The sequence below is a fragment of the Phoxinus phoxinus genome (genome assembly GCF_949152265.1).
Source record: "Phoxinus phoxinus genome assembly, chromosome: 6".
In the NCBI taxonomy this organism is placed as follows: domain Eukaryota; kingdom Metazoa; phylum Chordata; class Actinopteri; order Cypriniformes; family Leuciscidae; genus Phoxinus; species Phoxinus phoxinus.
In genome coordinates, this window is record NC_136881.1 from 23,677,026 (window position 1) to 23,692,105 (window position 15,080).

Consider the following 15,080-nt stretch of genomic DNA (forward strand, 5'->3'; position numbering starts at 1 on the left):
AACATCATCCTCATATTTCCTGTCTAAAGCAGTAGTACTTGAGGATGTATTTTCCTTTAGCAGTGTTGGTGATTGAAATGAGCACGAGGGCAGAAAGCATTGTATGATTATTAATGGGAAAAGATTATGCTCACGGGGGTGAGGGATTAGTTTAGCGACCTTCACAACACTAATTGAAACAAGTATGGAGACTCGGCGGCACAGTAATCAACTAAAACACGGGATCATTAATCATTATAAATAGCGCTGTCACAACACAAGCATTAGTATTATCAACCCCTTTTGTTTGTCTAGTGGGAAGCTCGGCTCGGACGCGCGGTAAATGTCCGGTGCGGAGGTTAATGTGAGTCGAAGTGGCATTTAAACGGCGTCGCTGATCAAACGGGCAATGAGGTGACACGCCTCGCGCACGTTCATTTGCAGCTAATGGGAATTGATGCACTTCTGATGAAGTTACTAACAGGCTTGACATCCGGAAGAGTTCAAGTCTGTTGGGCATAGAGCTTTTTTTGACATTCCACATGAGAGGGTAATATTATTAAGCGGGAAAGAAAAGTGGGCCTATTTTACTCTTAGAGGATCTTTTGACAGGTGTGGCAAGATTAATCGAAGCCAATTGAGACATTGGCTGTGTCAGAAATCGTCTCCTGTACCTTTGAATAGGGCACTATTTGACGGGACCGCCATTTGTAGTGGTGTCCGAAACCATAGTGGACGTTACTGAGTGCACTCATTCAATCCCACAATGCACCGCAATAACGAGTGTACAACTTGGCTGCGTTCCAGTCCAAAATGGTCATGCCCTTCACTCGCTAACTTCTCTCCGTCTTGTTCACTCGGATGTACGTCATTGCTTACGTTGCATGAGTGCCCAGTACTGGCGGAACCTTTGCAATAGGCTGAATTGGAACGTGCTAAGCCCTTGATCACTTAGAATCCACTATGGGGTTGATTTATTATTTATTTTTTCCCTTACGAAATTGTTTAATGCAGCATTCAATATTTATATAGGTGTGTTTGAGTTGTTTCATTTTTAAAAAAAATTTTTTTTATAAATAATATATCATAGAGTTGTTTGTGGTGGGGTAAATTAAACGCAATGCATTGACGCCACAATGCAAGGGAGCGAGGGTCTGTCCATATTAACTTCCCTCGTTCACTTCACCCCCGAGGGGGAAGTGCTTAGGGAAGTTCGCAAATACGTGTCTAAAAGTGGACTGGAACGTAGCACTGGTGTACGCTATGGCTACGCTCAACGGCTAGAGCAAATGCACAATCCACAATGCACCTTGAGAATCACGCGTCGAATTAATTCCTGCGTTTGACCAGAAGATGGCGCCCGCAGCTGAATCATCTCCATCCATTTTCCAAATCGCTGGTCCAATGTGGCTACAGCGTAATAAAGTGGTGCATGTATAACGTCATTTTGTAGGCCAACTGGCAGTTAGCATCACGCTAGTTCCCAAAACCCAATAGGATTTTCCCATAGGCTTTTGTATTATCGGTTAAAAAAAACAAGCTCTGTGTTCAACAAAAGTTTATGATACTTGCGCGTTTTGTCTATCAAGATAATTATCACAGATGAACACAACTTTTATGAAGGTAAAAGCTAAAGGCTATAAACGAACTACACCATGCACGGTAGCTCGACTTCAACGTCACCACCAAGCTTCCGACAACTAGTAAGTAAGTAACATTTATTTTTATAGCACATTTAAACACAGCTCGCGCTGACCAAAGTGCTGTACATAGTGCAATAGCCACAAAATAATAAAATAAAATAAATCTACTTACAAATCAGTAATTTAAGCGAAGACGACATCAAGAGAAAACAAGTTAATTACAGACATAAAGTAAGACAGTTAAAACACAGGGAAGGCCAATGTAAATAGATGCGTTTTGAGCCTGGTTTTGAAAAATGTGAAACCTCTTTCAGTTTTTATCTAAAAACATTTTCCAAGAACGTATGAGTTAGAATAGTTTGTAGCATAATTATAACCACAACGATGCTGTAAAAGCGGACTGAGCTTACCTGTTCAGCGTGATGATGTTTACTTTCCTTGACAGCCTCTGTAGTATTTAGTAGCTACTTGTTAGCAACCGCCTTTTTCCAAGACATGTAACAGCTTAAAAAAAAAATACAAGTGGGGTAATATTGATGTATTTTATGTCCTAGAATAAAATGTGAGTGTCTTGAGCTTGTTCACCACATACCTTATGTCAGCCATTTAACCAAAACCCTTTTCAATTAAAAAACTTAAAATGTAAATTTAAAAACCATTGACTTCGGGACGATGGAAGTGCTAGTGTTTTTGTTTTGTTTTTTCCTCAAAATGTCTATTTATGTGTAGGCTACTAAATTCTGTGTGGTATGTGTTAAGCGTGTTGAATGTTGCTCCTGGTAGCCTACAGTCTGTGAAAACAAATGTCCTCTATAGAGGACCATAAAGAATGAATAGGCTATGAATAAATGCCTGCACCACTCTATATCATACAGGGATACATTCCATTTTAATTGATTATTAGATTGTTTAATTACAGTTTATGTAGCCTAGCAAATATTTTCATTAGGCTTGGAGCTGTCAGTTTGCTATACGTTTCAAATTATTATTAAACAGCACTAACCATGCAAAAGCTGCTGCTCTTCCCGCGGCCACAGTGTCCGAATTCACTGACTCGTTTTCATTCACTTCTTCAGAGATTAAATAAATGGATAGGGAATAATGAATAAGGGTGTAGGGCAATTTCAAACACAGCAGTTGTGATGTGTTGTGTGAGAGACAAATCACCTCGCGATTACGCTAATGACGTGATATCTGCCGAGCAGGGTGCGTAGACACCTGTGAACAAAGTCTACTCACAAAGTGTGCTGCAAAATGTAAATCTCAAAATCCAACTATCTCAGAAAAAAAGCTGTCACTGGGGCAGTATCCTTTCAAAAGATACACATTTGTACTTAAAGAGTGTATATTAGAAGCTTACCTTTATTTATAAGTGTTCAAATTAGTAGCTACGGGTTACTGTGCAACGTCATCACAGAGATGCGCGCGCAACTACGCGGCAAAAAACCCAGTAGTATATTCCTGCACAACCGGAGGCTGCAGTTTTAGGACCCCAGTTTTAGGACCGCAGTTTTAGGACCCTAGTTTTTTGTGACAGCGCCACCTACCGAACTGGATGATATAGCGGCGGGTGCTGTTTCAGGACCGCAGTTCTAGGATCCAGGTGGTTTAGTTTGTACATAGTATCAAGATCCACCTTGATCCTAAGTCTCATTAGAAAATATATATATATATTAACAAATAAGATTATGGAATAGAATAGCTCCTGCAGCAGGTGGATTAGAGCAAGTAGCATCAAGCTACACGACACAATTTAAAAGATTAATATTAAACTTTTACTTAAAGCTCACTTTAAACCACCATCGAGTAAGATAGGATATTTGTACCATATTCCGGTCGCGGTTTAAAATGGTTTTAAGTCATAAAAAGATGTTGAAATATGGTATAATAAAGCAATTTATATGCAGCTAATGGCTATACTTGCTTGGCAATACTGTAAACATTCTTAATTCATATGAAAATACCCAAAATTGCACGAAAATCACACACAAACCACATATACTCGAAATCGTGCATTTATTAGCTTCTTGTTTCAGGTGAAGAGATGTGTCTTAGCTTTGTTATCACGGATAACAGGACCGCGTCATGCAGAAGGGCAGGATTATTGTCACGTTGAACCACGTGAGATGATTGACAGCTGTACAGCGAATGAGACTTGCGTACATTACTGACGCAAATCAGGAAGAGGAGACCCAGATCTCTCTGTGTTCGCTGTTTATCATAAACACTGTCGAGTCTTAAATCTTTCTAATGATGCTCAGTTTGTCCAGATAAAATAAGTAAGAGTGTGATGTTTTAACGAGTAATGAATGTTGAACAACAATCTGTTGTGATCAACAATGTGATCTTTTATCTTTGCCGCGAAAGGGGTTAAATTTGTGTTTTTGGTAATCCAGTTCTGTAGGTGGCGCTGTCACATTAAACTAGGGTCCTAAAACTGCGGTCCTAAAACTGGGGTCCTGAAACTGCAGCCTCCCGTTGTGCAGGAATACCCTTCTCCAAAAAACAGCACTCTTTACAATGGAGCTGTTGTGCTGTAAACTACACTAACGACTAACCGCCAAAAAGATGGATTTAAAAAATGTAAGAAATCAATACTTTTATTCATCAAGGATGAATTAAATTGATCAAAAGTTACAGTAAAGACATTTATAATGTTACAAAAGATTATATTTTAAATAGCATAAATGCTGTTCTTTTGAACTTTCTATTCATCAAAAAATCCTGAAAAAATATGTTTTATCAAATTACCATATTAGACTGGATTAATGATGCTTAAAATGCAGAACTTGCCATAACACCAATTAGCGGTTTTGCCTCTTGAATGCCCGCGCATCCAGTATTGTTTGTATACAAGAAACCCTTCAAGAGTGTAGGTGACCATGGATAGAATAGAAAGATGTTTGTGAAAAGTCCTGACCTTGGCCATGTTGTATGTGAATCCGGCCCAGATATGCATGTTGTCACAATACATTGGGCAAGTAAAAAAATACATCTTCCACAAACTTTTTTTTTTTTTAAAGAAATTAATAGTTGTATTCATCACAAATAAATTAAATTGATCTATAGTGACACAAAGGCACAACTTTAAATTATATAAAATAAAACAAATCTGTTAATGTTATTTTGAATTATCTATTCATCAAAGAATGCTAAAAAAATGGCATTGGCCATCACAGAAGTTTGTTTAAAAAAAAAGAATAATATAAAAAATAGCTGCTTTAAATTGTAACAATATTTCACAATATTAAAGGTTTTACTGTATTTTTGATCCGATAAATGTAGCCTTGATTTGGATAACAGATCTTAACATTAAAAACATTATATAATCGTCCCAAACCCAAACTTTTGACAGTAGGTAGTGTTCATGTCTGGGCTATTGTAGACACTTTGCCTAAAGTAGTCATATTGTGCTTGTTATAAAAATATGATAAAGAAACTTAAGTTTGGAGGAGTTTGTAGCCCAAGCAGGGTCAAGGGCTATACTTAAACAAATAGGTATTCAGCGAGTAAAATGGCTGAGCACATATATTCCAAAAAAGGTCAAAGGCCCTGTTCTTTTTAAAGGCATTATGTTGAAAAAAAAATAATGGATTCTAACCCACAATTATACATTTTAAACTTTCAATTAACCTTGCACAAGGGTATTCTCATTTCCATCAGCTTTAGATTAATACCAGTTGTTTATCACATACCTGTGAACAAAGAACCCTGTTGCATTGCATGCATCATTTAGAAGGTTAAAACACAATTATTAAATTTACAGCTAAACTATTGATAATTACATACTTGAACACACAGAATTCCCATTTAATAACAAACATTTCATTAACCTACACCAAACACAAGGGAATTTACATAAACAGTTACTGAAGGTGGATGCTATTACAGAGCTTAGCATTGTTTTTTTAATTGCTTTGCTAATTAAAGCAATTAATGCATGAATTAGAGGATGGGAATATGATAATTACACATCAACCTCAGAATACCTAATTGTGTTATTTGGTTTCATCCTTTTTAAAAGAAGTTCAATTAGCCAAAGTCAGTGTATAAGCTCACTTTCTAAACTCATGGTGCTCGTCTTTTTTTAAATACAAATTCATACTTTAAAAGAACTGAAGTCAGGTGCATATTGTTTGGAGACCGATGGTCACTCAAACAAAGCTAACAAAAATGATTCGATGGTACTGATGAGCGATATCTCTGTCACAGTGGCAACCTTTATGATACTAATTCACAGTGAGGAATAAACTACCCCATTGTTGCGCATCATTAGCCGGCCTCATGAAGAGACACGCCTGGTCCGCTTTAGTTGATAACACCTGTCATTCCAACAAGCGGTCGCATTCATTCTCTGCATGCTGTTTTTGTCTTTGTCAAAGGTGATTCAACGGAGGCCTGAAGATGGTGCATCCTTGACCCATGCTACAACTAACAAAACAGGTGGCATTTCATCCACAAAATCAACAAATGTTTGAGGGACCACACTCTTAAAACAAGCCTTATGTAATAGATTCTAACATAACAGGGTTGACCTGCAGCCTTTTCCCCTTCAACTAAAAGTTAGGAATAGGAATCATGAAAATGACATTAACCCAGAGCACATTCTCCTGAGAATTTCTCCTTGAAAAGCGACTGGACTAGAGTAAATGTTTAGCAATAAGAGCAAACATAAGGTGTAGGTGATTACAGACACATAAATGAATTCTCACTGCAGGAGTGAAACATTATGCCTCCTATCTGCAGGAAGCAAGGACACAGCCACCTCTCCCTCTCAGCACGGCTGGGTGTTAATGAAGCTCATGCCTTTTGGGCTGATCTAAGAGCCACGCCGCTTTTACCAAACTTGACCTTAAACATTCCTGGCCAAAACTAGTGTCACAGGGCCAAAAAAGACCCTGTGACCTGGAGAATGATCCAATTTAACTGCTATTGTTTTGAAGAGAATAAGAACGAAAGAAGAATTTGGCCATGATGTTTAGTATAAATGTTTAAAATAAAGAAAGAGATCTTAAAAGATTGATATTACAATGCTACGTTACAATACAAAGCACATGTAGTCAATGATTTAATTATAAATGCACTGATGTCGCCATCGTGTGGTTGAAAGACACAAATGCACATGGCTGTACAGATAAAATGCCCTTGAGGGATCATCCAGAGACCATATCAATAAAAAGAGCATGTTTCATACAGTTAGGGTAAAACACAACACAACACATTTTACTGACTTAACCTGCAGCAAAACCCAACAAAAGATGTATTATAGTTATTTGTATACACAACGTTAAATGGACAAAAAGATGAGGAAAAGGCAAATGCTTGAACAGTCCAACTGTACATACTGAGGCACATGAAAGTAGGCCAAACAAGGCAAAACCAACTACTTTCACACAATAATCATATGTATATGCTTATATACAGTGTATCATGCAGTTTTTTCTTAAACTGCATTGTCCGAGATAAATTTTAGACTCATCCTTGACTAGTGCTGTTTTCAGAAGCCTGAAAGAGATCAAACAAAAAGGACAGTTAATGATAAGACAAATTTAAGGCAAAGTGTGCATTTTAATAAGTCCTATTATATTTTTGATAGTCTTCTCTTTTTTCTTAGTAGGTAGTGCACTTTAAGTGCAAATATACCCCTGTAGCTTCTCAATAAATATTATCTGCATGCATAAAAAAAAGAAGGAGAATAGCATGTCACAGCATAGGGCCGTGGTTCTCAACCAAGGAACCGGGGCCTACCTTCGAGAGGGCTGCAGAATGACTTAGTTTTTTTTTTAATATAGCCTATTTAAATTATTATATATATTAAAATAACATAACCTGAAGCGATGTATGGTTTAGATTATTTTACCCCCCTCAACAACTGTAAGTTTTTATAGTTAATATATTGAGACTTTCTAGTTTGTGGTAATAAAAAATATAGCTTTGTCATAATTAAAGCAGAAATGCCATCCATCCGTTATCTAAACCACTTGTGCTATGTAGGGTCGCAGAAGAAATACCCATGTCCGTGGACATTTTTTTAGAGAGAACAACTGTAGAAAATGTATAAATAAATATTATAATAACCTCAATTTTATTAAAATAAAAGTAAAAATACTAATATAAAAAAGTAGAAATGTATTAAAATAATAAATTGGATTATAATTTTTTAAAATTGAAATGAATTCATTAAAATTGGAATAAAGAATCCATCCAACAGTACAGTACTATATCAGTACAGTACTTTACACAAATAAAAACGTTATGTAATATAGAAAATAAATATTTTGCAAGTAATATTTTACACACATTTTATTTTTTCCAGTTTTAACATATCTATACATGAAAATGTATAGCTGCCTTTTAAATGTTAGGAATCAGATGGGGGTGACTGTCCATGGCACCTAAATGATTGAAAACCCTTGCTTTAATAGGTTACTATGTTGAGTCTGGCAGACTTCACCTAATTTCCCAGATTACTGATGCAAGAATATCAATATACTCATGATTTTGCATCATCAAAAGGGAGAGTGGGTAAAAACAGAGTGGAGAGAAGCAGAAATAAGACGGACTGTCACCACAAATCTACTGCTGTATTAGTGTGAGCACCTTTAACGAGTCAGAGGCTCTTCTGAGTTCTTTGATGACTGATGACAGAGCTTCAGGATTGATCCCTTGCTCACAGAGACGGACACATATCGACAAGGACTCCATATCCAATCCTGTATTCAGAAGCCTTGATATCTCCAGGAGAACTAAAAATGAAAGAAGAAGCCATAACTGTCGTCCAGTGGTTCATTCGATGATTAACCGATATGATTCACAACAACAAATTATATTTAAAAAAAAAAGTTTTTCTCAATCTTACCATCCATAGTCTCCCGGACGGCATTCATGTTTGCGCTCGCGGGATTGGCCATGATGCTATCGTGCTAACGCTATTTAATTACTTAATGACAATAACAAAGCACGATCTTTCATTCAGATGATCCTGACAAGTCTATTGCTGATAATCCCTAGTATCTTCCCCACATTTGCGAAATAATAATTATCCAAAGTACATTGCAAACTAACTGACAGTCGTTTTATTTATACCTCCCGCTTGTTGTTTTGGTAATCCTCTCAATAAAGTTGTAAACGTTCGAAAGGAAGTTACGTCGAGACGGAATGTCGCCCGTTCTCCTCACCTGATTGGTTGTTTCGCAGGTTCTGCTGAATTGTGATTGGTTGGCACATCTTGAGCGAAAATTAAATCAGACGTTGGAAGCCCATCAGAGATCGCGGTTGGGCTTGTTTGAGTCTCGTTGCGTTGTAAGTATTTAATTAAGAACATTAATCACCTGGTGAAAATCACATCAAAACATGTTAAGATTGCAAACTAAAAAAAGGTAGATAACCCGATCAGTACTCTTTTGATCATTACTAATAATGCAGTTAGTGTAAAGTTATAACCAAACAGGATGTTTACCTCTCCAAGTAGTTGATATTTTCAAGAATCTGCAGTCTTTCACTCGGTTTTCGTTCTTATTAAAACGTTAGCCAGCTTGTCTCTGGACGCCGTTTTTAAGATGGGAGATATAGCAGAGATTCATATAACACCCGAGACTCCAGGAAGACCTGCTATTCTGAACCCGTTTGAGAGCCCAAACGATTACCACCGTCTGCATGAGCCTCTGATGCCCAGCCCGTCGGTGTTCAAAAGCTCCAAGAGCTCATCCGCGGTGAGTATCTCTGCTGTGAGGGGAAAAATAAAGAAAAACGGTAGAAATGTCATTTCTGTTTGTATTTTCTGTTGTAGACTCCAGCCAAGTTCAAGTGGTCCATTGATGAAATGGCAAATTTACTTCCTGTGGAAATAGACCCTGAGGACATTCACCGCCAGGCTGTGTTTCTGAGCCAAGCCAGGTATGTAAATTGCTGTTAGTGTATCTGTAGTTTTTTTTAATAACCCTGTATTTGTTCTTTTTTCATATGTTCATGTCATGATATTAACTCAACTGTGTTTATATTTAACACATAAGGGCAGATTCTGAGATTGAGGCAAAACGGCAACATGCTATTGAACAGGTAAAACTGCTTTAATCATTGTAAATAAAACAGTCCCTCTCTATGAAAATGTTTTCTTTTCACTAAAGAGAAAGATGCTTCATCAAATAATTTTTGGTTGTACAGTTTTTCATTAAAGGTGCCATTGTTCCCTCTCCATGGGGACCACTCGCAGCTAAACAATCAATAAAACCGCCGCATCAGAAAAGTAAGTCATGACACAGACACATAAAAGAGAAATGTTTTAATAGAATTAATGTAGCATTTGGATATTCATTGAAACTGTCTAATTTTAGGTCCGTTGTCCCCACTGGTAGCAGAGGAGCCTCCGCCTCCAAAGAAAATCAATGGTTTGTTCAGCAGCTCTAAGACATTCATAAATGATAATTTTAAATATGTACCGTATGTAGATTTAGAATAACCAGTCTTTGCTTGTTTGTGTTAAAGCCACCTGTCAGACAGTCCTGTCCCTACCAGTGGACTTCAATCTTGAGAAAGTTCTGGGTAACCCTTTTAATTTCTTTCTTGTTTTGGAGTAATAAGTCTATATATTATAGTTAATATATATATATATATATATATATATATATATATATATATATATATTCATACACAGTTTGTTTTTATGTCCTCATTAATTGAGATAACATGAAATGTTTACTTTTTCAAGATTCAAGTGAATTCATAAAGAAGGTTGTAATTTTAAAATGTAATTTACAACATCTTAATACCATTCAAAAGTTTGGGGTCTGTAAAAAAAAAAAACTTTTATTCAGTAAGGATGCATTACAAATGTATCAAGATTGACAGTTAAGGCCCATTCACATCAAGGATGATAACTAAAGATAACGATATTAGATATAAAAATAAAATAATTCTCAATATTTAAGAATAGCAGAGTTCACACCACAACTATAAAGATAACGGCACAGAGAAACACTTTTTATCCTGCTGATGAACTATATAAACATTGACACCCAATCAGAATCCATTCTGCTGCAAATAGCTCAAGCATTTAAAGTGACGGACAAGCACGTTATAATAAACATAACAGTATCATCCGCTACCGTGGACGCTAATATAGTTATCGTTCTTGGCCTTAAATGCTTCTCTTGGGGTTCTATCGGCCAAAAATACTCTTTTCTTTTTAAAAACTTTTATGCATACAGTTTTAATGACTTCATTAATAGAGAGATTAGTTTATATTTGTACTTGTACTAAACCTTATCAAAATAATTCATAATGTAGGCAGAAATATAATTTATAATAACAGGGTTGATACTTTGACTTATTGAAATTGAAGTACTGGGAAAAACCTTTGAAACAGCCATGCTTATGAAGAGGTACTTAAAAAGTGCTTGAATTCTTAAAAGGCAATATACCTGAAATTTGTGTTCAATTTGTTTGATAAAACACAAATACAGTCTTTACGCTCAAAATAAACGCTGTAGCCTGTCTGATATTAACCTTGAGGAGATTTCTCATGACGGCGTCAGTGCTGGTCAATGCATTGATCTCTATGAAGTGAGATTAGCATTACCTCAGCGCTGCTGTTTGTTGGTTGCGCCTGAAGCTGTTGTTCAAATAATTTTCTTGTTTACAACCTTAGTTGCCTGTTGATATGAACTTGAGAACTTCCATTCTACCAGGTGATTACTATAAGACAGAAGAGTTAACTGAACAGGTGCAGGAAAGCCTTAGCTCCTCTTCATTGCGACGGAAGCTGTTTCTGGATGGTCATGACAGCGGCTCTGAGTCTTCTACCCCTTCCAGCCCAGATAGAAATACCCATAACATACCTCCCAGCAGTCGAGAGATGATGTCTTCTGTTATTGTCTCTCCACTTCAGTGTGGCATTCCAACCAGGACGCCCTTGTCTGTACGTACAAAATCATAGATTTGCCCAGGGCCATTTTTCTAGACTGAAATTTCACCCTTGTATACAAAAAATCTGCATCAAGGCTACCCGATTCTAATAATCTAATATTATGTTTTTACGCATTATTTTCAGGGCCAGTTTTCTTCCAGTCCCATCCAAGGCCAGTGCCGAGCCTACAGTCTGGGCAGTATCACAAGTCCAGTGTTTTCAGAGAGATCTTCGCCTGCTTTTAAATCTCCTATTCTGTCGCCCATCAGACTTCAGCATTCTGTGACGCCTGTATCAGGTAAAAGATCTGAGATGGTGCCAGGGTTTTAAAATGTAGTTTGTATGACCATATAGATGGATGGAGGAATGGATGGATGCAGGGGTTTCCAAACTTTTTTTTTGTCAGCTAAACCCATTAGACAAAATATTTACTTGAAGTACCCTCTGAGATTTTTAGTATTTCAATAATTTAACATGTTCACGGTTCTCTGATGTTGGTTAGCGGTCACATAACATGCAAGTAAACAGATACAATTTTCGATCTTTTTAGAGTTTTATTTTGGAATTCAAAGTAGACTCAAACCTCTGTTTAGTTAACCTCATTATCAAAATTATATATAATTTTATATATATATCATATTAAATTATATTTTTTATAAAAAAAAAATATATATATATAAAAATTATGAGGTTAACTAAACAGGTTTGTCTATTTAAGAAAATGTAATATATACATGCTTATAAAATTAAATGTGTATATATAAAATGTTTAATTATATATATATATATATATATATATATATATATAATTATTTATATATATATTACATTTTTATATATGTATATGTGTATTTAACTATTACAAAAATATATTAGTTTTAATTACAATTGTACTTTTTAACATTTTATACTACAAGTTATAATACTAATATACATATTGGTGAAATTCTGTATGTTGGACATTATGTGAATTTGTAAATAAAGTAACTCTAGCACACATATTACCAAATGCACGTTAAACTCGCAGCACATGCAGAGATGGAGTTTGCCGCACTTACTGTGAACAAAGCCACTAAAAACATTGGATCATCATAAGCTATTTGTGTGTGCTTTGAACATTAACACGCTTCACTGAGACACACAGCATAATAGATGATAGTTCATTGATGTAATTCAATCACAGCTTTTGATTTGATAGTCACACTAAGCTATATCGTGATTATTGCACATTTATTTAAATTTTGCATTCAATGTAATTTATTATTAGCTTTTCACCAACTTGCGAACCACTGTTTGTGAGACCTTAGATAAGTGTATGTGAGATGACATTTGTTACATTCATTTAATGACATTCATTAAAACTTTGTCTTTATAGGTGAGAGGAAAAGGCTGTCGTTTCTGTCCCCCTGTGGTGTTCCTACGGGCAGCTCGGACATGGACGTGAACCGATGTGGAAATAGCCCATTGGTGGAGGGCTGTTCCCCTATTCGTAGCTGCTCCCCCTTTCAGTCCAGACCCAGAGTCTGTATGTGGGCCTCTCCTTCTCACATTTCCCCAATCCTCCACGACAAGGAGAACATCCATCCCAGTGAACCTTTACCCACCATGGACCTGGACGCCAGCTCGACAGGGCCTCATGCCCAGCGAGAAGGACTGCTATCAGGGGGAAGTGAGTCAGAGGCCTCTGTGGATGTTTCAGAGCAAATGGATCAAGACGAGCAGTTTGTGAAGGATACGGAAGGAAATATTGAGACTGACAAAAGTGAAGAAGAGGATGAGGAGGTCATCAGCAGGAGCAGAGAGGAGTCCTGTGGTTGGGTTCCTGAAGAGGACACTGCGTCACCAGCTAGACTGTCCAGCTCCCAAACAGGCAGTGTGCCTAACGCTGAAAGTACGCACATGTTCGTATCCCTGCTAGCGGAAGGGAGCATCACACCGTATGACATTAGCATGCAGGTTAGTATGCGTGCTGTCAGATGACCAGAATACGAGTGGCTTCCAAGTAGCCTCCAAATACTAGACAACTAGATGAAGTCGTTTAAACAGTAACCAAGCTGGTGTAGCTGACGTAAAACCGCTGTGAAACTGGCTGGTGGTAGCAGTAGCAGCTGAACCGCTTTCTCTCAAAGAACTGTAGTTTTTATTTATTGCTTTATGAATAGAAAATTGTTTTTGTAAGCTATTTTAATGGAATTGTGAACTATGGTCTTCAACTAATTTGTAGGCTTAATCTCATGTCAGGTTTAGGTCTAATCTGTCCCTCGTGTTCTCTGTGCAGGTGGATAGCGGTTATAACACTCACTCGGTGTGCACTAACAGCTTAATGGACGCCCTCAGTTCAGACAGCCAGAGTAAGGAAATGCTGGACACACACACTGCTGAGGAGGGTGTTCCTTTCACTAGACACACTAAGCCAAAGGTAATGTCACACACACACACTACACATCCAACATCAGTCACTCTGTAACCAACTATATCACATTTGAATACTTTATTCATCTGTTTTGATATATATATATATATTTTGTTTTATGTGCACTCTCAAAATACACTGTTTTCACTTGATTAGTTTGTATAAATAAAACATACGCACTGTGCATAACCACACTAGGTCATTTTTAAATGAGGATATGTTTTGTTCCGCAGTTGTTTATCCCACTGCACTGAGCATGAGGGACAAAACAGGCACTTTACACACTCTTATGCCCAAAGCTGTGGAGGAGACACGATTTACACATCAAGCTGAAACATTCATCTCATAGAGAAAGCTGAATACTGTGGTTGGTATTACTGTCTGAGCCTTAACGTTTTTTTTGTACTGACTAATCCACAGCATTATTTATTCTTGCTTCAAAAATGAATGAATTTGAGACTTGAATAATATTTTTGTATGGTTTTGATTGTGGAATGTAAATGTAGCTTGCAATTACTTTTAAGAGGATGGCAGGTATGTAACCATTTCCTCTAGCTGTTTTTTATAAGGGCCTTTTTGTTTTACAATCTTAAAATAATTTATGAATTAATCAATCACTAAAACATATGGAGATACCACAAGGTATACATGTATATTATGGCAGCGTGTGTATCTGAATTGTAATAAAATGTCTTCATAAAACAGTGCCAGTGTCCTTGACCTGCTTGCAATTTCTTCTTTTACAGACAAGAATAATATTAACACTTTTGCACATCTAAAAGTGAAGAAAAATATAATGAAGACAAAATAATAAATCAAAAGATGTCACATTGGGACATAACATTGTTTTTGTACACAGCTGTTCTAAACTAGAGCCGAATACATTCAGCAATTAAAATGCAAAGAATAAAAATCACAAGTTTTTCTTTCTGCATACCAAAATACACAGGTTTCCCAGTGTCATGGAAACTGGGAATTTTACAATTATGATATGATTTTTGTTTTCAGTTTATAATTACTTGTGGTATAATACTTGATACAGCGGTCTTTAAATCTGATGCTCTGAGCAAATTGTCAGTGGTTCTGATTCTATTACAACGTTTAACAATGAATTTGGATAATCCGTTGAACTCTACAATGT

General features: G+C 36.7%; 2 protein-coding genes across 2 annotated transcripts; one reads left to right on the plus strand and one right to left on the minus strand.

Annotated features, from left to right (window-relative positions):
* Window positions 1-4,641: 4,641 nt before the first annotated feature.
* On the minus strand, window positions 4,642-8,622 carry mzt1 (mitotic spindle organizing protein 1). The gene is made up of 3 exons (XM_079617009.1): window positions 8,482-8,622; window positions 8,223-8,368; window positions 4,642-7,127 (listed from the first exon to the last, which is right to left on the minus strand). The coding sequence occupies exons 1-3, from the start codon at window positions 8,531-8,533 to the stop codon at window positions 7,098-7,100; spliced, it is 228 nt and encodes a 75-aa protein (XP_079473135.1). The 5' UTR covers window positions 8,534-8,622; the 3' UTR covers window positions 4,642-7,097.
* On the plus strand, window positions 6,005-14,792 carry bora (bora aurora kinase A activator). Its single transcript, XM_079617008.1, has 13 exons — window positions 6,005-6,065; window positions 8,820-8,924; window positions 9,153-9,334; window positions 9,412-9,518; window positions 9,635-9,680; window positions 9,786-9,867; window positions 9,956-10,009; window positions 10,107-10,163; window positions 11,309-11,538; window positions 11,671-11,824; window positions 12,902-13,482; window positions 13,805-13,945; window positions 14,173-14,792. The coding sequence occupies exons 3-13, from the start codon at window positions 9,182-9,184 to the stop codon at window positions 14,191-14,193; spliced, it is 1,626 nt and encodes a 541-aa protein (XP_079473134.1). The 5' UTR covers window positions 6,005-6,065; window positions 8,820-8,924; window positions 9,153-9,181; the 3' UTR covers window positions 14,194-14,792.
* The last annotated feature ends 288 nt before the right edge of the window (window positions 14,793-15,080 follow it).